General features: G+C 39.2%; 1 protein-coding gene across 1 annotated transcript; it reads left to right on the plus strand.

Moving 5' to 3' along the window:
- Positions 1–3,349: 3,349 nt before the first annotated feature.
- gfra1b (gdnf family receptor alpha 1b) lies at positions 3,350–27,557 on the plus strand. Its single transcript, XM_085284592.1, has 10 exons — positions 3,350–3,989; positions 4,412–4,720; positions 5,339–5,422; positions 16,656–16,834; positions 17,593–17,765; positions 18,875–18,984; positions 20,377–20,511; positions 20,864–21,060; positions 25,113–25,160; positions 25,866–27,557. Exons 1-10 carry the CDS (start codon positions 3,950–3,952, stop codon positions 26,016–26,018), a joined length of 1,428 nt encoding a protein of 475 aa, XP_085140718.1. The 5' UTR covers positions 3,350–3,949; the 3' UTR covers positions 26,019–27,557.
- The last annotated feature ends 297 nt before the right edge of the window (positions 27,558–27,854 follow it).

The raw sequence follows: 27,854 nt of genomic DNA on the forward strand, positions 1-27,854 counted from the left end.
TTAACCACCAAGAGTAACAGTCGTCACATTTAAATGTTTCCATTTCCAAACACTTGCAAGCCGGCTGACTACCAATGCTTTCTTCTGTGCCAGGTGACTAACTGCCAGGCCTCAGCATCAGGGAGTGATAGAGGGGATGAAATTTCTCACCGTGACGTGACTAAAACATTTAAGGAGCATTCAAACTGAATTTAAGAACATGTTTAGGTTGCTTTATCAGCGAATGGGCATAAGTTGGGGCAAATGTATAAAATGTAAATAAAAACAGAATGCAATGATTTGTAAATTTCATAAACAGCATATTTTATTCATAGTAAGCCATATAAAAGATTTCAAATGTTTAAACTGAGGCGTTTAATTTGATGGGCGAAACACATCTCAAAACAGCTGGGACAGGGGCAACCAAAGGCTGAAACAGCTGGAGCACCATTTCACAACGAATTAGGTTAATTGGCAACAGGTCAATAACATGATTAGATATAAAATGAGCATATTAGAGCGATAACATGCAATAAACTGTAGAACAAATTGTGGAACAATTTCCAAATGTTTGTTAAGTTATCAAGACATCAGGTACAGTGCACTATATAAAAAATTCTGGGTGTATGGAGAAATCATTCTGTGCAAGGGATAAGGCTGAAAATCAGTGCTGGATGCTTATGATCTTTGGGCCCTCGGGCAGCACTGCATTAAAATCAGGCATGATTCTGTCATGGAAATCATTGCAAACACTCAGGAACTCTCCCAGAAATCATTATCCGTGAACAGAGTTCATGTGCCGTCCACAAGCGCAGATTAACAGTCGGACATGCAAATAAGAAGCGATATACTTTTTTTTTGTCATGGTCTTCTCTGTGCCGAAGCTCTTTCAAAATGGATGAGACAACGTGGAAAACTGTTCTGGGATCAGATGAGTCAAAATTTGAAATTTGTTTGGGAAAACAAAGACGTAGCATCCTCTGGGCTAAAGAGGAGAGGGACCATGTGACTTGTTATCAGCGCTCAGTTCTAAAGTTTGCATTAGCGCCTGTGGTATGGCACCTTGCACATCTGGAAAGGCAACATCGATGCTGAAAGGTATTTGCAGGTTTTGCTGCATATTCTCCCATCCAGGTCTTTTTCAGGAAAGCCCTTGCACATTTTAGTAAGACAATTACTTGCTACAAGCTTACTGCATCTATTACAACAACATGGCTTCATAGTAGAAGAGTCCGGGTGTGAACTAGCCTGCCTGCAGTTCAGACATTTCCCCAACTGAAAACATTTGGTCCCTCATGAAATGAACGATACAGACGATCTAGGACTGTCAAGTGGCCAGAGTCCCCAATAAGAAAAGAATGGGACAGCATTCCTCAATTCCCAGACTGCTTTTAAAAGAAGAGGGTAATAAGTACTAAACATGGAACTGTCCCAATTTTATTTATTTATTTAAATCATTGCAAATCATTGCCTTTACACATTTTTCCACAGCATCCAAACTTTGTTGGAATTTGCATTTGAAGTATAGTAATGCTTTTTCAGACACCCTGGCTCAATCTGTGTAGCACCAGTTGACTGATTGACTATGAGCTTGCAAGAAAATTCATCAAAGTGTTTGCCTTCACATGCGTGCTCTTGTTATTTACTTTTTCTGCTTTCGCATTACAAAACAATTACAGTAGATGCATGGAGTGATTGCTACTGTAACAGAGCATTCCTTATTTCAGGAGCGACTGGCTGGCCTTCATTACAAACCATGCAAACATTAGCAGCATCATATGTCCAAAGGGGAAAAAATGTTTATGCTGTAGACACCTTTTTTTAAATGAGTGATAAGTGTCAGATCATTTCTTCTTTAAAGTGTTATTCCAAGCTGGCAGTGTCTTGTTTTTATTGATCAGAAGGGATGAAAAACATGTTGCAAGAAAACAAAAGTTACTGTGAAATATCAAAACTCACGGCTCTCTAAGAGGCAGTGAAATGTCTCTTTGCTGTTCTGCATTTTCTACTAGATAAATAATCCTGTGAAGATGGCATAACTGCACTTCTCTTCTTATTCTTTAGCTAATGTGAACACAATTTACACATTTATTTTAATCAGGAGCAGCAGATCGACCTAATGTAAATTAAAGAGAATAAAGCGGGTAAAAACTAAATGAAGGGTGTTCTGGACTCCAAGTGATTTTTGATAAATGAATGACTTGTTATACAAATATTTTTAAGCTATCAGTATATGACTTTCACTGGGAAAATGCTGACCTGAGGTGATAAGCCACCCAGAGCTTGATGCATCTTGCCTTTTGATCAGTGCAGCTTGTAGATTACACCCGCACTTGTATGGCATTTGCTCTGTAAACTCAGACTCTTAGGATTTTTTTCCACCCCTTTAGGGTTAATGTTGTATTTCTTCTGATGATAGCAGAGGTGGGCATACTTCAGGCAAGGCTGCCTAGTTCCAAGATGAGTTCTTCTTTGATTTTCTGTAGAAACGCCTTTAAGCATGGTACGATTTCAGATGTCCTATACACACCATATTTCCTACATAACATTTTAATTCAGTGTTTAATATAACTGCCATTTTAGGGGCAGAATTTTTGGGAGAAAAAAAATCTGCAAGATCCCCGAGTGTTCTGCCAAGTAAACTCTTGAGCACAACCATGTTATTTTTTACTCATTCTCGAAATATGATTGGGGGGGATTTTTCAGTGCACAAAAGCAAACTTTGATAGAAAAAGTTTTGTCAGCAGTTATCACGATTTATACAGTAACGGCAATTTCAGATAAAGAAGCAATGTGATTTTCTTTTCTTTTTTCTGCTTAATTCCACTTCCACCCTTGGTGCTGTTTAAGTTGAGGGATTGAAATACTTTGAAACTTTGCTCTTAAGAGTAAAAGAATAAGACTCCTCACTCCCTCAAAACCGAAGAGCATAAACGTGGGGTTTCTAAACATACTGAAGAACTGAGGCAGGGTGGCAATGAAGACTTCCTTCATTGAGATCCAGGCGCTTAAAAATCGTCACAATTTAGCCGTTTTTATTTCAATTTTAGAGATTTATGTCAAACCTATTCGGTTTTGGTGTCACGGTTTTGGTGGCCTGCGGGTTACATAAATACATAATAAGCTATTATAAATGTTGATCTTCCTCGAGGTTAATAAGTGAGCTCCATTCAGCTGGAATCGCTCTTACACGTCTTTTACACGTGTAACCTGCTCGCCGCTGGCAAAACCATTTGTTGCGACTGCCTTAACAGCTTGATGTAAATGGAGGCTCTTAATGGCTTTATTAAGGTTATTGGGCGCGCAGCTGCATGACGTCACGCCCTCGCACGCTGCATCTCCAGCTTCTGCGTTTTTTTCCATTAGAGTGGAGGACAGTCCAGATCAAACCGCGTTATTTTAGGTTTTACGCTTTAAAGTCCTTTCATCTAAACGGAGTATTCTTCCCCTTTTTTTCGTTTAACTGGATGTAAAATAATAAATAAATTAAAAAACAAACACTTTCATTCCATTCCAGGTAGTGATGGACTGCTCAAGATAAAATAATCCATTTTTCAAGTTGGACTGATTGCTTTTAGGGTTTTGTAATGTGATTTCCAGAGGTTCTGTTTGCAAAGTTTTCCTCCTCCAACCTGCAGGACTGCGTCGGACTAAGGACCCCAGCAGACAAACAGGAGTTGACGCGAGCAGGGTGAAGTGGAGATGGCCCATCAGCGCGCTTCCTTGCGTCTCACTCGCTTTTTGTGTCGTCCTAAAGTCCGGCAGGTTCGCACGGTTTGGTTTTAGCCGCCGGACTCCGGTGGAGAGCTGGGATTCTCGGGAGTGAGAACGCTCTGCTACAGGATGCTTCGTCTTTTTCTCTCGCACAATGTGCAACCAGAGGACAAGTGGATCAGTTTGACAAGTTCTCGTGTCATTTTCTTTTAATCTCGGAAACACCTCGTTAAAAAAGAACATTTTCTAAAGCGCAATGATTTTAACAACTTTTGTCATTACACTGTCCTTTCTGGGTAAGTGCCACATTCATCTGTTGAATTCCTATAATTTATACATAAACATGCGTTTTGAAACGGCGCGTGCTCCTTTGCAGTTCATATGAATAAATTCAAGCAACAGAAGGGTGGTGGTGAACAAGGAGCGTCCTTCGCCAAGCGGCAAAGGAGAAGTTCATTGAACTGATTTGTTCTGCTTGCTGGGACACGGTTGTGAGCCTCCGGGGTTCATAGCTTTTCTGGTGCTCGCTGCATATTTGCGTGTCAGCAGTAATGTGTAGCCTATGTGCGTTAGGAAACAGCACCACAACAACAAAAGTGCTCTCCAATTAAGCAGTGTGTGCTGACAGATGTCTAAACTGTGCGTAATGCAGTGTCAGTAAAGTAGTTTACACGGACTACACAAATCATTCTCACTCACTCTTGTTTCTTACTCCCAGATTCTGTGTTCACCCTGAAGGGTGACAGCGGCTCGGCATCCCGAGCCGTCCGACTGGACTGCGTAAAGGCCAGTGAACAATGTCTAAAGGAGTACTCCTGCAGCACCAAGTACCGGACAATGAGGCAGTGTGTGGCGGGGAGGGAGAGCAACTTCAGCGCGGTCCACGGTGCCGAGGCGCAGGGCGAGTGCCGCAGCGCTATAGATGCCATGAAGCAAAGCCCCCTTTACAACTGTCGATGCCGAAGAGGCATGAAAAAGGAGAAGAACTGTTTGCGGATATTTTGGAGCATATATCAGAGTTTACAGGGTAATTCATGTGCATTTATAGTAGAGGACTGAGCATTAATAAAGATTACTCAAGTAAAAGCATCACTACATGTTAGTCCTGAACTTATAAATGTACTCATGTAGATTTATACTTAAAGGCACAGAAATATAAAGTATTTAAAGTATAGTGATTACAAAGTAGGCTGAACGCCTCCTGTTGTTCTATGATATTACATACTGCTGGACAGTTACCACTCATGCGTTGGTAAAGGTGGAACAAATTTGCAAGGTTATATACTGCAATAATACTTCAGTTTTTATAAGTTTATCACAAATGTCAAGAACCTGCAGAGTAGAGACAAATCTGTACCTCAGACCTGTACCTGGGTGAGCTACTTGACTTGAGGTTATGTCTGAACTCATCATCATCAAAGTTTATCAGTCTACATATCTGTTTATGACTTCAAGAAGGGAACATTTTTTGTATCTGTAATATCACAGTGAGACACACGCCAAGATAAACCTTGTTCTCACACTGCATCAAACTGGGATTAATCCCATTTGATCATAATAAATCCAAATTTATGCATCTGATATTATGCTGTTAGAGAAGACAGCATTTACACACAAACACACACGTTTGCTTTTTGCCATGCAGGTAACGATTTGCTGGAATACTCTCCATATGAACCAGTGAATAGCCGCCTCTCGGATATCTTCCGCCTGGCTCCCATCATAGCTGGTAAGAACCTGTTTTTGCATTCCTGAGGTTTCACTTTGGATGCTGTGCAGTGTTAAGTCACGGCCATTATTTCTCAGTTGTTCTTTAAACCCAGCTTAAGTCACCGCATCGCTGCCACAAATCTGTCACTATTTGACAACCACTTTTTGCTATTGCTGTCTGGTTTCAGGCTGCAGCTTTCAACGCCTATTATCCATCACAAAAGCTTTTATCTGCCACTGTGACCCACCATACACAAAGCAGAGTAATTTAGTGTATTTCACCCTCAAAGCAATAATGAGGGGTCTGCATGTTATTCCACTGTCACAGTATAACGCGGGGAGTAGCGGTTATCTGCTAGTTTTGAATTAATCATCCTTTTAGCGTAGAGGAGGTTTTGTCTGAGCTGCTGGAGACCGCGAGCGCTGAATGCCTGGTTTGAAAAGCGAGAGAAAGAAAAAACAGGAAGCATTTGCGTGTTGTAAAGGTAAATGCCATATGTGTCCTCAAATGTCAAAAGAGTGCAGGTGGACCAGGGAGTGTACACCTAGGCAGGCCCAAAATTAGATCTGCAGAGATCCCATAAACACATTCACAGTGAGACAATTAACCATCTGTGTGCATTCAATGGCACTGATAGAACACGTGTGTGTGTGTGTGTGTGTGTGTGTGTGTGTGTGTGTGTGTGTGTGTGTGTGTGTGTGTGTGTGTGTGTGTGTGTGTGTGTGTCAAGTGCAGAACTCTTTGGCATGCCTCAATATTGGGCTTCTGGCAGGAGGAGGGTGTCTATTGCATTGGCCAGCTACCATTTCATTGCAAAAAAAGAAAAAAGTGGTCATTTGATTCTTTCTCTCTCCATGTCTCTCGCTCTTCCTATGATTGAATCCACTTGGTATATAACAGTGGTGCTGCTTCAGAGACGAGGGCACAAATGTATTTCAACAGTGAGAAAAAGGAAACATTACTTTAATTGACATTTCTCACCTGCGCTGGAATTATGGCAAGATACTAAAGAGATACCTGCAGGTATGGCAATGAGAGGCTGGGAGGAATTGCAAAAGTGACAAAGCGTCCACAATAACCAGTTAAACCAAGTCGGATTTATTAAAAGGCCAAGAAATAAAACAAAATCAGCTTGAAATAGTCCTGCAAAACCATGTGCAAGTTCCACGACCTCCCAAAAATTCCAAGGAACCCTTTTGAATACATGGGAAAAACCTTCATCAAGATATACTTTAAAAAAAAAGAAATTCAAAGCTTACTCGTCAATATTAAAATATTATTTTAAGTAATAATTTAGATTACCTAGGCAGTGTGAGCAAGACAAATCAGGAAGCAGCGATGGCTCTGAGGAGCCATTATAACGTAAGCAGCTATAGCTTTTACAAATAAATAAATAAATCATTGAGTAGTCTAGATATCAGGAATCCATTTGCCATAAGTGACCTCATTCCTGCCTGCAACTAAGCCAGGCCTCGGGCAATCAAAAGGGTAAAATGATGCACATGCGAGCCAAAATCCAATGATAGGTACTGTACCCCCTGGAGTCTACTGTTAAGGCATAATACTCCCCATTCTGACTGCTATATCACCCAGATAATAAATATTTGAACAGTAACACTTTTTTCTGCTCTGTGCTTCAGGACATTTAACTAGAAGTAAAGTACAGGCGTCTCCAGTAAATGCCATGTCTCATCATGGATTTTTTTAACAACAGTATAAGAAGAAGACTGAAAGAAATTTAGCTTTTACTAATAAAAAATAAATAAAATTGAATAAATCCCAGAGTTTGGGGATTTAAAGTGATTGGGCACAAACATACAAAGGAAAAGCTTCTCCCAGAAGCCTCTGCTGCCATCCTTTTCCTTTAGTCAGCAGTGAAATCATAAAAAACACCAGTGGATCAGTCAGTCCTTAAAGCATTGTTCCCAGACTAGTTAGAAGTAGTGATATATATATATTTTTGATGACTTTGCAAACACTTTTTATGGTAAACTATTTGATGTTTACCCTAACAAGGTGATTTCTAAACAGCCATTAGATGAAGACTTGTTATATCTTGGCATGGTGTGCATGGTATCCTGAAAAATTAAGAGAAAAGTAGGTAAAGATAAAAAAGATGCAGCAGGCCTAAGAAGGAAGAAAAACAGATTTGCCAGATTACGCAAGAACTTGATTCAAGGTCAGTAACAACAGGTCTTATTGAATTATTGTTATCAATACATACAGGGAGATACAACGTTGAGTGTCTACAGCCAATTGTAAACATGGTGGAGGCTCTGTCATGGTTTGGGGTTACATCTCAGCTGTGTACTACAATGTAGTACACAAAGGAGCACTGTCTGTCATGGATTGGCCTCCCCAGAGACCTGTTGTCACCGTTATTGAAGCAGTGTGAGATCATGTTGAAAGAGAACAGAACAAAAGGCAGAAAAGCTTTGGGATGTCCTTCAGGAAGCCCAGAGAACTGTTTCTGAAGACGTCATTGCAATTAATCCAGTGTTTGTTGAGACGGGCGTGTAGAATATCAAATGAACGAATAACACAGAGGGCATTCATAACGCAAAGTCAAGACAATTACTCTACCTCTTTTGATTTTTGAGTACTGCCTTTGTTACGTCATTATGGCACCAGTGAAAAGATTTTCTTATGTCATACTAATAACATTATCGATTCAATCCGAAAGGCGTGACATCGAGGCCACTAACTGGTAGAATATACCCGCAAGGAGCTACTGAAATGAAATGCTGCGTCATTTATAAATCAATGATGAAGATCAATCAGTGAGAGTGCTTTTTACAGATACTGGTGTGCAGACAAAGGGAACTGTGGGGCTACAGCACTGCCCTTAACACACTGCATTTATGTCTATTACAATCTACGAGGGTACTTCAGGGCATTCAAGGCTGGCAGCGGTGGTATGAGTGCCGAATCCATTCCAAGAGGCTCTTTTCAGTAGCACATAGTGTACATAATATTGAGCAATAAATTAAGCAAATACATTTTCATTTTTAATAAAATGCTTCCTCTTAAAATTCATGTTTGCATGTATTGCTTCTTTGAAATTTGAGATTGGATTGTGTCAGTGCAGTCTTACGCATGCTTTTTGTACTCAATTAAATTCCAGCCGCTCATGTTCATATGAAGCTACTTTATAACCACTACAAATCTGAACAAATGTTCTTCACCCCATCCTTAATTGATATCTTGCAGAAGTTTCCAAAACCTCCTCAAGCCAGATCCTCAAATTTAACACAGAAGCAGTTATTTTCTTTAAGAAAGTCTCCCTACTAGTTACTGGCCCTAGAGCTGATCCCAGTATCTTTACCCCCTCCTCCCAGTCCATCCGCAGATCTCATCAGTAGTCCCGCTGAGGATATAGCCACTGAAAAAGAGATGAAGCTTGCCATGATGATTTTCCATTGCAGGAATCTCAAGAATAATTCAGTGGGTCTAGATGCCTGAAGCAACAGATTAATCCTCAGTAGTATTTGTCCTTTGCTGCTGGCCTCAGTGTTCCTGTGAACTATCCATATGTGAGCAAACTTCTCCAGCTGAACATCAGTGTGGCTATCAGCAGAAGAAACACTTTAAATTTGCTGACTCTTTCTGCACAAACCTGCTTTTAGCTGTATCAGCAAATCACTGGATGGCACTTCCTCTCCCCTTTGTTTTTTTCTGCCCCCTCTGAAACCGCAAAAAGCTCAGTTTATTCCAACTGAATTCAATTATGAGGTCGGAAATTCACTTATATGTTGAGTAATTACACAGCAAATATCAGATATTCGGTGCCATGAAGTAAAACCAACAAAACTTTATTGCATAGTAAGCACACAATTTAAAATATAAGAGGTTTTAGTTATATGCTACTACATCTAAATATGAAGACTGCACAAATCCACCAATATCTGTAGACTAAAATCCAATGAAGATGTTGAATAACCACCTCCAGCATGGATGTCACTGAACTGGAGATATACGGCATTACTTTCGTATTATTAAATACATGCATTTGTTAGTTTACTGTGAAAGACAGCTAAATAGTTGTGTTTGCTGGACATGCTTCGTAAAACTGAAAAACAGTTTTATGAAAAACAGCCTAATTGCTGTAACTGTGAATTATTGCTAATTATCCCTAATTCATGCAAAGCAAAACTATTTGGTCAATGACATTCTTGGCATGATTGATACTATCAATAGGTATGGAAACTACAAAATACACAAAAATGCAAGTTCACAGGCTGTCATTTACAAACTTACTAACCCAATTCCAACATGTCTTGCCACTCTGACACATATGAATGTTACCGGAAGAAGTAAAATGGCCTGAAAAGCAGAAATTCCTCAACATGATGAGTGTACCTTATGGCTTACCGTGATAAGTTGTGCGCAGCAGGCAGAGTGGATATGCAACCATAAGTGATGCAGGCAATTGCTAATGATAGCTTTGAGATGAAAAAATAAAGTACTGTAGGTTGCAGGTGACACATGATAGTGTTTTCTGACAAGCGTGCTGTTATTTTATGTGAGTTTACCACACCCTACGCCCACACACAGGAATATGTACACATACATGTTGTCACAAATGTGTGCATTACTCCTTCACAGAAAAAAAAACACTCTAGGCATTCATACATGCAGTTAAACTCTGAAGAACTGCAGTGATTACGGTAACGGGCAAAAATTTAATTAACTTCTATTCCTTTAATCTAATAATTGTTTTACGTTACATTATCTTTTCAGATATGAGAAATTTGCACAGATCAGTTGATCTCAGTGCGATACCTTTTGATGCATGTAATTGGAAAAATTTGCAGTAATGGTGCTATTTAGGTTTTTTTAATTTGCACATTTTTGCTGCAAACCCTTGTGCAACCCATCCCAACCACTGCTTGTTATTCTGTGTCTGACCTAATCATTGTGATAACAGCTGTCACTGTAGACTTCTTTCTTCATGGTAAAAAGGTGAATTACACAATAAAAAGAAATAATCAATTTCAGATCTAAGCATATGATTAGAAAACTCATGTGGTTCTTAGCACGTTTTAAAATTAAGTAAATATAATGTTAGATGAACAAAAGAGCATGACATATTACACTTTCTATTGATTTACTGATTTCTATTTAACAAAAATATTCAGGTCAAATCCAGGAGTGCAGGTCCTGTGGCCTCAAGAAAGGCCCAAATATTCACCCCTCCAACATTGTGCTTAACATTTTCAGGCATTTGTGCTGATATGCCATTTGTCTTTTGCCAAACGTGTTCCTGTGTTTTATGGCCAAATATCTTGACTTTGGTCTCATCCCTTCAAAGGACATTGTTCCAGAAGTATTGTTGTTGGTCCAGATAAAGTTTTCCAAACCTAAGCTTAAGCTTTGCTTTTTAAAAATTATACAGAAGAAGATTAACCTTTAACTTGCTAATCATTTGTTTTTCTGAGATGTAGCCTTTGGTTGTTTGTGTGTTTTGGAAGATTTCCTGAGCATTGAATGGTCTGACCTTGGAGTGAATTTGCTGAGAACTGCCTTTCTGTTTTTCTCACTGTAGAATCTTGGACTTCAAATTATTTGGAAATTTCCTTAAAACCCTTCCCAGACTGAAGGGCTGCAACAATCGCTTCTCTAAGATCATTGCTGATGTATTTCCTCCATGGCATTGGGTTAGCACACACCTAAATGCTCCAGACCTGCAAACTGCCCAAACATGTGCTTTTATAGAGGCGTTCCTTCTTGCTGATGATCAGTTAATCAAGTGCATTTAATTAGCTGCACCTCGTTACTACCTAACTGCTTAATTTCTACGTAATAAGATTTAATGCTGTACTTACTGCACTTAGTTTTTCACCCACTGTTCCATTTTGACTAAATTGTTCTAAAATGAATAATTACATTTAATTTTAAGACTCAGTACTGATAAAATGGTACCAGTCTAAACTTGTCTGGTAAAGACTGGATTTCTAACAATGATAATGTTTTGATAAGTAAAAACTTAGGACTGAAAGACTACTTTTTTTCCATGACAGTATGTACAAGGAAAGTACAAAGTATGCACAAAAAATGCTTTAAAAACAATGTTGTTCTGTAACATTTGTCCACACAGTTCACTGTAATTTTACAGATAAACCTAACCATCAAAAAAAAAATAGTTGTTGCTCTGGCCAGGCCTTTTTGTACATCTCTTTGAGTAACACACAAAACAAAAACCCTGTAAAGTGAGAGCAAAAACAGAAAGAAAATTACCATTTTTAACTGGCAAACAACAAAACAACAAAATAGAACAAAAGCACAAAGCAGAGGTGCACCTGGGTATCATATCTGACTCACAGCAATCAGAGCTCAGAGCTCAGCCTTTCTTTCTGCAATATCCTGCACTGATAGCGCACCAAGTCCAATCAAAAATACTCTACTTTAAGTAGAAGATTTCTGGTAAAAGAAAATGCTCCCAACAACCTGAAATTTAAAAGGGTAGTTCAGCTTCCATAGTAACATGTTTGTCACTGGGCACATGCGTTATTATTACAGGAAAATTTGATCATGTGAGTAATGTCCGCAGGCAATCATAATCATCGGGGACTCTGTAGGGAATTTCATTCTCAGCATAACATTTCTGCAGCTACTTAAGCTTACTCTTTAAATCAATGCACGATAAATGAGCTACTAGAGGATTAAATGGAGGAAAGGAATAATGGCTGCGGTAAAAACTAAAGGGGATTTTGCTAATTGCATTGGTGCATTTAATAAATTGGTCTTGGGTCTGGTCAAGTATTAAGACACTGGTGTGGATTTAGTGATGCTGGCAGGAAACCTGACAGAAGGCCAGATGCCATGACGGAGAGGCTCTGACCAATTCAGGGCTTTCTTAAATTACAAAGACGAAACTGAATAGAGAGACGGGTTATAATAAATGAAGTGAATCACTGATACGCTATGAACGATATTAATTTGAATCATTATCTAGATGGCAAAGTTCTTGTTTTTAAGTTTAGGTGACTTTGTGAATTTTGAGTAAAGCGAAGAGAGAGTCGAATCAGGCATTGTGCCAGACTGTTATACAGCCTGAAGACATTTAACACTACTGGCCTTATTTTACTCATAAAATAAGATATCTCACTAAACAAGAGTCAAATAAATAAATAAAGAGTCCTGAAAAGTATTAAAAGATTTATAAGAGAATCTATGATTAACCAAACCTCTCAGAAAATCAGTTATAACAGACAAGCAGCTATAACAATAGCCAAGGAACCATTATGGTAGTTAAAATTCATTTTTCAATTAAACAGCAATCTTTCATAAATTCATAAATTCATAAATGCACTTGGCAGATGGCTAAAAAAGTATTATGTTAAAACATGACAAGATTAGAAATCCTGCTGCACTCTATGGGGAATGTCATAAATGGTAAATGGCCTGTATTTGTACAGCACCCCAAAGCGCTTTACATATCCAATTATCCACACATTCACACACTGGTGATGGCAGCTACATTGTAGCCACAGCCACCCTGGGGCGCGCTGACAGAGACGAGGTTGCCGGACACTGGCGCCACCGGGCCCTCTGACCACCACCAGTAGGCAACGGGTGAAGTGTCTTGCCCAAGGACACAGCGACCGAGACTGTCCAAGCCGGGGCTCGAACCGGCAACCTTCCGATTACAAGGCGAACTCCCAACTCTTGAGCCACGATCGCCCCATAGTATTTTTAACTAAACCTGTTCAGTGAGTTTCACAGTAATCCACACCTTTTTAAGACTTATTGACTTGAGAGCTTCAGGCACACAGCTGGCTGTTGATGGTTAGCTTAAGGGTCACATGAATTCTCAGTATTACTCTAATCTGTGTCTTTTGGACAGGAGAGGATTTTTATGTCATACGCAGACAAAAGTGCAATTCCACGATGTTCATATTAATGTTCTTGGATTACATTCAGAGGGGGAAAAAGGGAGCAGATCGAGCAATTTCTTTGCCGAACATTGTTATCCAGGACCACTTCAGTGAAATGGAAGGTTACAGCGAAGGGACAGCTCTACTGTTTCTGAATGGAATGTGTTTAATGGTAGCATCAATCCAGAAAATTTTGTGTGCTTCATTCCATGTGCAGTCTGCATAGAAATGAGAAATTTGTCTGAATCCATAAAGATATGCTAAAGAAAGCGGATGGCAGAGGTGCACAAAGCTTTGAGGATTTTCCTGCCAGGAAACCTGGATGCCCCAAACCCTACATGCAGGATTCTCATTTTTCTTCCCCCTTGGTTTTAGGGTCACTGTTCAGCGCCGTAGTACTGCAGAGACATTTAGCATAAAATAGCAATGTTAGCATTTATTGAGGAAAAAATAAACGCTCAAGTGTCTCATTAGCCATGTAACACTTATAAACAACATCATTGTCAACAAGAAAAAGTAAACAAATAATAAACAACTTGGCTGATCCCAACTATCAGATGATTATTGGGGTTTTCTCTGTATTATTATAGGGTGCTTACCTTACAATGTAAATTGCCTTGAGGCACCTTGAACTGAAATTCAGGGGTCCTAGTTTTTTCTGACCTATGTTTACTGTATTTTGTCTTCGGTACTGTATATGCAGTGTACTCTGTATACACAGTAGACAACACTGTAGAAGACCAGGACAAACAGAAATATGTCTGGATGCTGACTTCAGTGAAAAAGCATTTGCTCCTTCCTTTCTGCGGATTAGACAGACAAAAGGCTTTAGATATCACCCTGATACCACCAACACACCTGAATCAAATGATTAGTTCATTACCAGGCCTCTGGAGAACTTCAAGACATGTTGACGAGGTGGTTGGATCAAGGACACATCTAAAACCTGCAGGACACCGGTCCCTGAGGCCTGGAGTTGGACAGCCCTGACCTAGTCCACAGTCCAGACTTTAATCCAATTGGGATGATTTGGCATGACCTCAGACAGCACGTTTACGCTGGAAACCCCTCCAATGTGGCTCAATTCTTCTAAAAGAGTGAGCCAAAATTCCTCCACAGCGATGTGAAGGACTTTTTGACAGTTGTCACAAACGGTTACATGCAGTTCTTTCTATTAGGTTTATAAGGGAATGATTTTTTCTCAGAGGGCTGGGTAGATTTGGATAAGTTTTTTTCTTAATAAATGAATCATCATTTAAGATCTGAATTTTGTATTTACTCAGGTTATCTTTGTCTAATGCTAAAATTAGTTTGATGTAAGTGTGAAAAATATGCAAATAACTAAGAAGGGAAGGGAAAATACTTTCTCACAACATTACACATATAGGTTTGTTGGAGAGGTGCAGGTGCTTTCTGATCATTACTCCCCCAAGGCTGGTATAATTATCCTCTTGTCTGAGTTTCATATGTAGGCCTACCCGGCCGACAGTCTTTCAAATGTCTTGCATCATCCCATTAGAGGTCATGGGGTCAGATCCCTCTGTTTGTCATTTACTGCAGTGGTGGTCTTGCTCGGGGGGAGAAACATAAGAAGGCTGTGTGAGACTCATGATGTTACTCATAACTTTGATAATTCAGTGTTTATTTTACAAAGAAACACAGAAAGAATATACAACTTGAGAGTCAACTAAACAAACAAATACATACTGGTACACAATAGAGCATTCAAATGGAATTTCCCAATCCCACTGATGCTGTATAACCCAGTGGCAATGTAAAAGTGCCTTAATGTCAACACTAAATTTGTTAAGAAATAGAATCATATTACTGTTTTATGTGATGCTGTTTTAGGACATAATGTTCTCTGAGGGAGGATGTGGGTGAGGTAATTGTTGAACTTTGCTATATCAACATCATTACTCTTTGTGATCGCAAATGACTCTAAAGTATAAATTCAAAATGAGCTTCCTAACTGCTAAAACGCTTTTTTTGTTGTTCATTTTTACCTGCTGTGGGGTATTATGTCAATATGGCTCCAGCGTATGACCTTCTTACTAACACACAACCCGGCCAGTTAATTTGCACACGCAGATAACCTCATTTGAATCCAGGTCGTCAAAAGTGATAACTTTTTCAAAACAGTTTTTAAATCCAACTTAGGTCAGCATTTTCCTGCAGGTTAACAGTAATGGAGGTAAACCCGTAACACCCACGACCCAAAAGCTACAAACAGCCACTGAAGGATCACAGCCCACATCTCTAGTCACTTGTCAGATGTAAGTAATGGGTTTTGTAATATGTGATTAACCCAAAGTTCAAGAATGTATTCAGATTTAATCATAGCTCATTCTGTGGTGCATGAAAGAGTGCAGTGAGCTTCAATTCCACCTCAAAAGGCAAAATTACAGAATTCATTCTTCCATGTCGAGGCAGAGGATACAGTCTGTGTTACTGTGCAGAAAGCAGTGGAGCAGGAAAGACTTTAATGACAACAAATGAGAAGTGAGAGGCATTATTTTGGCCGCAGAATGCTTTCTTTCTGTGACGGAAGGCGAGGCACACAGGGATGGAAACGGAAATGACTTGATTTCCATAACTTAAGCCAAGGAATGTGAACCGTGCCTGAGGATGTGCCTGTATTTTTGAGGCAAAATCAGCCTCGGTTACATATGCTATGCATGAGAACATGAGAAACGGTTACAATCACAAAAATCACATAACATCTGCTTTTTTTAATACTCTCAAAGATGGGTTTTTAGCTTTTATCCAGTTGGGAATGATAAACTGTCAAGATGCTCCAACTATTGATTTCTGCTGCTAAAAGTATAAATGGAAGGCCTGATCAGAGAGACCTGAGATGTGAGATATGATAAATACATAAAGCACCTCATGCATTAAATGAAGCAAAAAATTGCTTGAATGTTTTGTGCTAAATTGCTAGAAAAGACTTCTCTATCTGAACAGTTGTTCTCATATATTCTGCAGTTTCAAACAATTTAACGGTAAATGATCCAAATGCATTCAAAATAATCAATAATAAATCGTTTTTTATTGTTCTCAATTATATAACACTGTAGTTTTACTTTAAAAATAGATGCAAACTAATAAAAACAGGTACTTTTAGAAGAAAGGGGGCTTTATGACAAAGTGAAAATAATGTTGGGAAAGAATAAAAGTTGCACTGATGATCCTGTTTTCTTCGTCTGATTTGAAAATATTTCTACGCTTATTTTATGGATTTCTTACTATTCACTCATGTAACTTACCTACCATGTTAATTTTGATTGGCTTGGCTTAAACAACAGCGCACAAAAATCAGTAAGTCTCACGTTAGAAAATATTAAATAACTGCGTGACTCTTTCCTCTCTCTTAGTCGAGCCTGCCTCCACAAAGGAGAACAACTGTCTGAATGCTGCCAAGGCCTGTAACTTGAATGACACGTGTAAGAAGTATCGCTCGGCTTACATCAACCCCTGCACTAGCAGGGTGTCCACTTCTGAGGTTTGCAACAAGCGCAAATGCCACAAGGCTCTAAGACAGTTCTTTGACAAGGTAATTATCCTCGCATTTTCCTACACATTTTCTATTTCGAAAATCTCTGCTTTTGCAGACACAAATTTCGAGGCTCCTCTGTAGATTTTTTTCAGACCATATTTGACACCGGAGGTTTATTTTGAAGATAAACAGTTTTAAAATCCTGCTTATTACTTTCTGACTACTGGCTGCTGTTATGTTGCCAGATTATAGCTCTTGATACTGTAGTTCATATACGTCAAACACAACATTTTACTGAGGATGAATGCTTAAACAGCAGCAACGAAGCTAGCCTATGTCAGTATTTTAAACATGTTTAATGACTATTATAGAAATGTTGCATTGCTGTAAATAAGAAGAACAGCTCGGTTAAAATAGTTAAACTATTTACATTTCACAGCAGCAGTGCAACATTGTTTATTCACTGCATTCACACAAAATCTATATGAAGAGAAAAGCGTTGCCACATAATCTTCTTTTTGGTTATTTGTGATGCTAAGTACAAAACATATGAAATTTAAAGTGTCTTTCAGTCTAATTTCTATCTCAGTCTTTCACATAGCTGCAGTATAGCTGCATATCCACACCATACTTTCTGCCCAGCTTTACAATATTCAGTTTACACATCGGCTTGCAAGGGATCAAAGGGTGGGTAATATTTTGGCTGTGCTGGATGCATGCCATGCCATCAAAACAATGCAGAAATTTATATAGAACACAGATGTTTGAGAAAGCAAGCATTAAATGTCAAATGCCGTTTCCTTTCCAAAACCAAGGTTCCCATGAAATACAGCTACGGGATGCTGTTTTGCTCCTGTCCAACGGGGGATCAGACAGCATGTGCAGAACGCAGACGTCAAACCATTGTACCAGTGTGCTCCTACGAGGATAAGGACAAAACCAACTGTTTATCTCTTCAAAACACATGTAAGACCAACTACATATGCAGGTAAGGCACCTCGAGATACTGGGTAGACTTTTTTTTACATGATGTTTTTCTATGGCAGTAAATATGACCATAAATTAACCACTAAGATTTTTCCTCCATTCTGTCCATCTTGAGCAAAGTACAAATTGAAAACTAAATATTCAAAATGTAATTTATCGTAAATTGCAGCCACTTTAAGTCTGTAATCGAACTGCTAAAAATATGTGCAAATTAGACTGGGTTGTCATGTACTGTCAGTTATAAACATTGCATAAATTAGGTAAGTTTTTATTCACTCGTGGAGTTTTGCTGTAATGTCTTAAATCTACAGTAAAAGTAAAGTAATTAGGAAGTGAGTAGATAAAGAGCCGTGAAGATAAAGTGGCTAAGAAGGAAATAATCCTACAATTATAATAACATAATAATAATAATAATAATAGTAACAATAATCTAGTTTCCCCCTCTTGTCCGTTGTCATCCATGTATTCCCTCTTTGTAGATGTCATGTGTTGCAAGTGTTCCCATTTGTCACCTTTCGGCTGAGGTCGGCGCTGCGGGTTGCTCCGTGTATTTGATTTGGCAGACTTTTGCCCTTCCTGATGCAACCCCCAAGGCATTCAGGGATCTTCACTTGTTAGGCCGATGTGTGAAGTGGCCACTATCCTCTCAGAGTAGTTTGCATCAACCGCTCTCCTTCAGACACCTCAGGACATTAAAATTGACAGCCAGACCCTGGGGTGGAAATTTATAGAAACCAAAAAAAAAGAGTGCCGTGCTCCTGACTCCTGACCTGATGCTAAACCTTTAAGCATGAAAACTCTGGACTCTTTGCGCTGAAGACCACATTTTAGTCTTGGGTGCCAAAGACCTACACTGTCACGAGTAACTATCATCAACATGACAGTCAGGCCATTTTGACACAAAAGCTGATGTTCGCACTTATCAAACAACATGTGCTTGTGGTCTGAACGGGAAATCCAGGGAATGAGCAAACATAGCAGGAAGTGATATAATGCTTTTAAAAGTGACAACCTTGAAGAAATGACTTGAAATTACTGATCAGTTACTCAAAAATATGTCAAAACCGCAAAGCAGCGACTTCTTCAACCTCTTTTAACTCTTGTTCATAGGTCAAGACTGGCAGACTTCATCAGCAACTGTCAGCCAGAGGTTCACTCCATATCCGGCTGTCTTAGAGAGAACTATGCTGACTGTCTGCTTTCTTACTCAGGTCTTATTGGTAAGTTAATCAAGTTGTAAAGCTGGATTACATTTAAAATTTTAGCAAAACTGCTGCTGCTATTAGGACAAACTAGCATTAAGAAATTAAACCAAACTCATTCTATTTTTGTATTTTCTTTTTTACAAATTCTTTATTTACTTTGGTGTGGGGGGATTTTTGGTCGCCGTTTTCGGTAATTTGCAGATTTTTGTCAGCTCAATTAGAAGTAAAATGCAGTTTTAAACACATTTGCTTTTTCTTAAAGTACAAGCCAACAGAAACCCATTAAAAGTAGGGGAAAAAAGCGATGTGAATATATTCCATTGCATTATAATTTACATGCCCCGCTTCTTTGCCTCTCTGCAGCTAGCATGCTGACCTGCAAACTGCAAGTTTGGCATGCATTTTCAAAGCAGAGCTTAAGATACGAGGTTAAAGACGCAAGACACCCAAGTTCACAGTCAATAAATTAAAAATTTGTAGCGTGTACAAGGCATCGCACTTCATAAGCCAAAACACTGTGCAGAAAAGTACTTAATTCAGGATTTTTTTCCATCAGCAGGTTTAATTATGTAGAAAGGAAAAATGATGTCCCACTGAGTTTTTGTAATGAGATTTGAACTCAGGGCAACAGTGACCAATTGCAAACTCAACAGGCAGACATTTTAATCTGCACCATTCATATCATGCTTCACACAGTTTACACCCTCTAATGGGCCCCCCCGAGTTTAACCGCTCATTTCTGCCTTCACACACAAAAATCTGCATGTACTTGCGGAGCTAATAACTATGAGCCTACTCAACCCCAATGATCCCTAAACAAATCAGCGTTTTATTCAGTTTCATTAAGATGGGAAAAAAAATAGCCAAGAATAGTTTCATTTGGCTATTTCGTCCATAAAGTACAATGTGCCCCAGTTTAGTCGTAACTGTGGACTCACAATGGGTGTTAAGCGTCAGCAGCCCCGAAAACACTTGTCACAAGTCTCTTCAGAGCTGCTATGTGTCACCTGCAGTGACATAATCACTTGTTTGAATAATGTGGATGCTCTTGAAAAGAAAAGAAAAAGCCATTGGCCACATAATGAGGATACTTTACCAGGCAATGAGTGTCATAATCGTGATGCAGCAAGTTGTCAATGCCAAGTGTCAATGTCGAGACAGAGTTTCACTCTAATGTAGCATCTTTTAATTCAGTGCAAGTTCTGTAAAACTTATAAACAGGTTAAAGTTTGCCTGCAGTGGAGAATCTGCTTACACACACAGACTGACCTGAATATTTCTATTTAAGCATGCAGAGCCTCGAGCCTACCCGATAAACCAAAGACGTCCTGGTAGAAGGTTTCCACTGGAATAATGGGATGACAGTCATATTCACTAACAGTGGTCTACTTGTGTTTTATGCTGCAGGTACAGTGATGACACCCAATTATGTGCGATCCTTTGGAATTAGCCTGTCGCCGTGGTGCGACTGCAGTGGCAGTGGGAACAGCAAGCCAGACTGTGATAAATTTGTTGAGCTGTTCACCAACAACCGATGTCTACGTAAGTGCCCATATTCACCCATCCTGCAGAAATAACTTGTCTCCCATCTTTGCATTATTCTTTTCTGCTTGGGGTCAGACTCACCAGGTGTGTTAGACTTAAAAATATCGCTATAAATTGTATCAGATCTGAGATGCCAGAATTTAACTCCAGTGATTCAACAATACTGGTCATAAAACTCAATATGTTATGTTATGCAGATATTATATACGTAAATTAACATTTAACATTACTTTGGACGTTATTAAAACAGTTGGTGTCATGGTACTTGCACTTATTTCTGAAGCAAATACAGACAGCTAAGACTAAACCTTGCAGAAAAGATCAATACGTTTTTACTCTTTTCTTGTAGGTAACGCCATCCAGGCTTTTGGGAATGGTACAGACGTTGGGGTCTGGCAACCCCAGCCCCCGATTCAGCCCACAGTAGACCTTAGCATCACTCGGAAGGGTAAAGCACAAACCAATAATGCTCTGGATGCGCTGACGGACATGACCAAACTGGATCTTGATGGCAACTCACTATATCACATCTGCGGGACCCTGCAGGTGAAGTTTTTGTTTGAGTATGGCCTGTATGTTTTGTCTCCCCATCAACACAGCTGCTATTTTTGAAACTAAAGGGGTTGGGAATACAATTATAGAGAAATATGACGCTTAAACCCCAATAAACAGACACTATTGTGATGATACTCATTTTAGTTCAGTTCGATGTGATTGATGGTCCCAAAGGGAGTACCTTGGCTTGTAGTCAAGAAGGCCAGATAATGAACACATAAGTACAAAAACTACACCAAACATTCAAAAATTAAATGTAAGAAATATTTGCTACAGATATATAAAAACCCAAGAAAAGCCAGTCTGTAAAAAAACAAAAGAGGTTTTTCTCCTCTTGCAGTTTTATTCGACTCTGTAGTTTTTAAACTGTACCAAAAGCCAATATAGGCTACCAGTGTCACAAATCTTAAATTACAGAGTGAACAAATTAAATTATATTAAACTCACAGGGATGATGTCAATCAGTGTACACCTCCACTGATCTCATTAACTAGGAAATTTTTAATTGCCTTCTAAGGAGCTACTCGCTTAAGCAAAAGGGCACTGTGCTGCAAGGTAATGGTCCATCAGAGTGGCTTCTACTTCATTGTTTAGAGTAATCACAGCACTGCCTGCAGCACATATAGAGGAGTACACATCCCAGCTGAACAGACAGTGGCAAGCAATATGATATGCGCATATGAAACACATAGGTTTCAAAATGGGGTGAATGTAATCGCCATGACCCCAAAAATTATGCTTCAAATTGCACAAAAAAAAATCGTAATTTTTTTTTTACATATCAACATTTACACTGAGCTCACATAAGCACGTGAATTTCTAGATATGTACATTCTCATGAATTAGAAGCATTAGAGCTCACTTAATCAGCCATGCTACTCTAGAATACCCAAATAAATAAAAATAAAAATACAGGGCTGAAAAAGAGCGTAATAGGTCTCCATTCAGGGAAAATGAATATAATTTAAAGGTCTTCCAGAAAATATTCAGATAACTGTCCAGGCTTCTTTTCCACCTTTGGAGGATTCACAAAGCTCTCCAAACTTGTAAAAGAATGCGGCTGAATCCAAATTGAGACCTAAACATCAGATAGAGATCTATTCAGAGCTGCTGCCTGAGTGTCAGACGTCTGGCTCTGTCACCTTGATGGATCAGGGATGGTTTTATGATGGCATGCACAGAATCCCCCCTCCTGGGCAGAAAGATGAGATGTCAGCGTGGAGTCAGAGTTTCCTAAGCTGTCATGTCAAAGCTAATTGGTTGCCACTGTAACATCAGAAATGGCCCACAGGGGTAGTGTGTATGTGACTGTGTGTGTTTGCAGAGCAGGGACAAAGTATCATCGCATGGATGAACCAAATGTGTTTTCCCCCCTAATGTTAAATGGTGAAATAGAATGAGATTACAGCTACGCAGTTAACTTTGTTACAACTGTAGCAGCTCGTAGTTCAGTGATAAAGTGGAATCACCTCCTGGTTGATTACCAACCCCAGTCAACTGAGTTTACATCAATGTCAGCCCAGACTTGACTTTTTACTGTAGATATAAAATGTCATCACTTATTTTTTGTTGTTTGTTTGTTAGAGATTTGTGTGGAATGGAGTTGTAATTAACACATTCTTGTGTTTTTGAAGGTCACAGCAACCACTGACTGCCACACTCTAATCAGTCCAAGTGAATATTTGTTCCTACCCTCACCTAACCCCAATCGGTCATGAGCCTGGTTCTGCTGTTAAAAGGGAGTTTTTCCTTCCCACTCTCGCCAAAGCGCTTGCTCATAGGGTCATATGAAAGTCAGTGTTTTTTCTGTTTTCTTTGTAAAATTGTAGGGTCTTTATCTTACAACTACGGAGCCCCGCAGGGGACATGGGAGAAAAAAAAAAAAGATGAACTTTTGCGATATCTCGCAAAACTAATTAGGGATCTCGCAAAAGTTGAATTCCAACAATGGCTACTTAGTTGTAATATTACTCTTTCTGGGTCACAAAATAAACTTTTAAGATATTTTGAGACGTGAATGTAGTTGTGTAAACGTCAGATATCTGCTAGGTTTACAAGACATCACATATTTGCAAAAGTGCTCCGACGTTTTCGGAGATCTGACAACCACCATCTCGAAGCTAACGGGAGGTCGAGACCTACTACAGCCGGGAGGAACACCGCTTTCCCGGCACGTCGTGCCTCGACCTCCCGGTCGGCTTCGAGCTGGCGGCCTCCGAAGATCCCGAGTTTGTTTTGCGAGATCTCGAGTTTAAAAGCAAAACTTTTGCGAGATCTCGCAAAACTTTTGCGAGATCCTGAGTTTAAAAGCAAAAGTTTTGCGAGATCCCGAGTTAGTTTTTGCGAGATCTCGCAAAAGTCCGTCTTAATTTTTTTTTCTCCCATGTCCCCTGCGGGGCTCCATATACAACATAAACTGCCTTGAGGCAACTGTTCTTGTGATTTAGCACTATATAGCTGATCGATTCCATTTACATGTGAGACACTAATTCGTCTGCAAACACTTGCCAACTACTTGCCAAACAGTAAACCGGAAATGGAGAAGATTCACCTTCAAAGTTAAAGGCTCACTGTTTACTTTGAAGCGGAACAATCTCCATTTACAATTTGCATCACAGTTTCACTTCTGCTCCTTGAGTGGTTGATGACTGTTTGTAGATAAGTTGGTATCTTGCTCTACAAAAGCAATGGCTGGATGTTTTTGGTGCAACACCTTATACCTCTTTTCAACCATAATCACCTTGCAACACCAACAACCACTCACCAACTGGTCAGAGAATACACAGCAAGTGATGTTTGTCAGGAGATCACTGACTAGTCTCTAGGCCTGTGTTACTGGCTCTATAACTACAATTAAAAGCATCTCACTACAGTTTTTTTAATTACGCAAACTACTATGGCACTTTTTGAACACCATTTTTATATTTTTCTAATTTTGTAGTGGTATAATTAAAGATAAAACTAAAAAGGAAATGTACCAAAACCGATCCAATCAGATCATTAAAAGCTTGAAAAGCTTGAAAAGAACACTAAACTGACCTTGTGTTAATATTGTATTTTAGAGTATTTCAAATAGCTCAAACTTATTTTAATTCAACAGGTATCGAACTGTATGTATGAGTACGCAATTCTAAACCATCTTATTTGCAATAATGTCTGCTAAGTGACACTTTAAAAAAAAACTGCTGCAGGGAATTTTCATAGCAGTGGCAGATAATGACATGCAAATGGCTATTTCAAATATCAAATGCAATAGTAGGAAATCGATTTAGTGTGCTGATTCTGACATTTAACATCATAAATGGCATGTTTTGCTTGATTGTGCTTATAGCAGCTCTAGCTCCTGAAATTTTTGGCCCCACCAACACACACTCAGATATCTGCTATTCTCCTCTGATAAATACCATGGGGCTATATTTTTAAATGAGATGATATCACATACTTTAAGCGAGACAATCTATCATATTGGCTTTTAATAGCGATAATATGATTTATCACCAGTAAAACATCCTCTAGGAGAAAAGACCTCCGATAGAGCAATTAATCATTCTTCTCCGCAATCCTGGTTCATAGAATTTTTTTCTACTTAAGAACCAACACATGGGGTGTTTATTGTGTTTCCAAACTGCTATAGAGTCACTTTATCATTTATGTTCTCCATCTGTATCTGTGAGTTTGCCTTTTGTTTGTGCGTATAGCTGTGTTTGTGCAAATGCATGTGGGTATTTTTATGTTTGGCTGAAAAGGTTTTGAGCCATCTGGGAAAACTTCTAATCCATTAGACTGTCATAACCTTGAGCTTGAACAAAGCAGGGACACACTTTTTCACAAACATGCACTTGAATCCTATACATCTTGCACAAGGGGGAAGATTATTCCAAGAGTTAAGACCTCTAATATATGGGCATTGCAAAATAAAGCAGTCTGCTATTTTCATTTTTGCACCTCTCCAAGTCTGGGTGTAATCTGAAATACTTACAAACCCATTAAAAAAATAAATAAATGAAAGCTAATGTCTCTATTTTTTCGTGTTTTCCTCACAGGCTCAAAAGCTAGTGTCAAATCAAACAGTGGACTCCGCTCTGTGTGTGGTAAGAACTGTTTTATTCTGTGAAGTCAAATAATAGTGGACTTGTAGGAGATATGAAATACAATAATTCTTTAGTTCTACATAATTATGCAGCATTGAAAAAGAAAGCATTCACAGGAGTCTATGGCCATGGGCATTCAGGTGTGTCTTATAGTCTCTCGGCAAATTTCACCCCAAGGTCAAACGATGAGAGTTTGCAGCTCAGAAGAGTTGCGAAAGAAAAAAACACTCAAGCGCTCAAGACTGTGTAGACCTCAGTTAGGATGTTAAATGTTAAAGTTTACAACAGTGCAATTCAAAAAAGATTGAACAAGTATGGTTTGTTTAGAGGGAAAGCTTTTTCTCTCCTAAAAACCCCCAAAAAACAAAAACGACATGAGGCAGCAGTGCTTAGGTTTGCAAAGCTGCACTTGAACAAACCCAAAGATGTCTCGAGCAATTTCCTTATGGACAGATCAGACCAGAGTGAACAGCTCATACCAACTGCCAAGCTTGATGGTGGAGAGTTGATAATTTAACAAAACTGATGGAAGGTCACCAAAATACGAGTATATACAGCCACAAAGCTCTACATAGCTAAATGTAACCTGAGGTGAATGACATATACAGTATATACACATATATATCTGAACTTTGATGCATCAGTATCAACAAATCTTTCATGAACTTTCCACTTCGATTCTTACATCTTAATCTTTTCTCTTAGAACCATCAACTGGATGAGTCCAACGACTCAAACGCCATTGCTAGAAGTTCGCCAGCTGAAATCACCTGCTCACACCCCTCAGTGATGCTCCTCGCGCTGGCCTTTGCTCTCACATCAACACTACTGCAGCTTGAAGGTTTCCTGCTTTTGTAGACTCTGAGGACTATCGCTCAACATTTTTATCTGGAGAACTGATCGGACCCTTTTTAATTTAGGCATCTGCCCAACTGCAGCAGCTAAATTTTTCTTTAATTAGAAGCGACCAAACAGCACGGTAAGAACAGTGAAATCAGGCAACAGTGGATTATATCTAAGGATGACATGTTGGCTGCTGTGTGGAAAACAGACTTGCTGAATCTGTTGCTGAGATATCAGCTCATTTGCCTTCCTTGCCTCATGGGGGCAATTTGGTGACTTCAAGAATCTGATTCATGCTTAGGAGCATTCTTTTTTTTAAGGGGTGGAAATAAACTCTGTGATCTGATGTGAATAAATGCATTTCTTTGGCAGCCGCTGCATATTTGACTGAATAGACTGCCAACATGCTGAAGAGTGTTTTAAGCATAAAATGCATCATTCTTTGCACAACTGTGCTATGATTTGCCCGTCAATAACCTTGATTTAGGTCACGAAAAGCAGAAATGGAAAAGCGTTAAACTAAAAGCGGACAAAATTGACAAGTAACATTTACTGGTGTGACATTTGATTCATCAAACACTGAAACTCATTCCAATTTGTCAAGATATCCTCAAAGGACAAAAAAGACACATCTGCCAGAAGAAAGTAACACATTTTTCTTCTACACATTCAGTACTTGGTATAGACTAGTTTTGTATATTTGATTGTCATGGTGCTTTGTGGCTTTATCCCATCGCCTTTGTAAAAATGACACACGAGTGCACACTCTATTACTGTATGCTGCTGTTAGCTTGTAACATATTGTCTGTAATATTTTGGGATTCTATGTTAGTATCTGGTGACTGAGGCGCCTCAGCTTTATCCAGCTTAGCTGTGATCTATGAAATGTGATGAGGTGTGGTTCTTTTCCTCACGTGATTACGGATATGACTTTATCGTGTGACTATATTTTGATGGTAAAGTGCATAATGTTAGCTTAAACGGTATTTTTCTCTAACGTCAAACTCTCTGTAACAGTACCAAGAACATAAAGAATTCACAAAAGTGACTCTAATGGCTAAAAAGTCAAATATGCTTTGTTTTGTTTGATCCCGGCTCTTCAGTCTGCCAGTATTCTCATTTCTTTCTGGGGTTTGATGAATAAAGGATGTGAACATACCCACAACTAGTGCAAACGCCAAAAGACAAAAGCCAAAAGACATTAATTGCTGGCAATTACTGCTGATGCAAATGGAGGAAAAGATTAAAAAAAACCATTATGTACTTAATGGCACCGCAATTATCAAAGACATTCAAAGAGTATACAAAATAATGAAGACTTGTTTTAAAACATCCCTATCATTACCCAAAATGTGTAAAGTGTGTCTCTTATTATAATCCTGTCATATAGGAGCCTTGTTGATATCTAAGCTAAAGCCTGTAATGATGCACTTCTTGGCTGTTGTGCATCAGCCAGGGTTTGGGTTAAACACTCAGACACTTTATGTACAAGTTACAATTTGGTCATTTGGTGTTTGGCAATCTGCTGAAATAAAAATGATGAACATTGACCTATTCTGGTTTCCACGATAGCGGATCATGGATCGTGTCATTTCTTTTCCCTAATGCTTGTCTTTTTCTATATATAAGGGACACCTGTAAAGCAGGATTATAAGATAGCACCTGGCAGACAGGCTGCTGTTGTCAGTCAGATTGCATCAGCGCCGGCACAAAGTGACACAAGTGGACAAGGACGCAGGCAACAGAGGACAGATTTCTCAGTGGACTGAAGAGGGGCATGCATTGCCAAGAATATGGCCCACCTGCTTTGGCACAGTGATGGAGTGCTTGACCTAGACAGAGAGCTAAAGA

This window comes from Mchenga conophoros, linkage group LG8 (genome assembly GCF_057382185.1).
Source record: "Mchenga conophoros isolate Kocher_MC1m ecotype Shallow Benthic linkage group LG8, M_conophoros_male_GT1.1, whole genome shotgun sequence".
Taxonomy (NCBI): Eukaryota; Metazoa; Chordata; class Actinopteri; order Cichliformes; family Cichlidae; genus Mchenga; species Mchenga conophoros.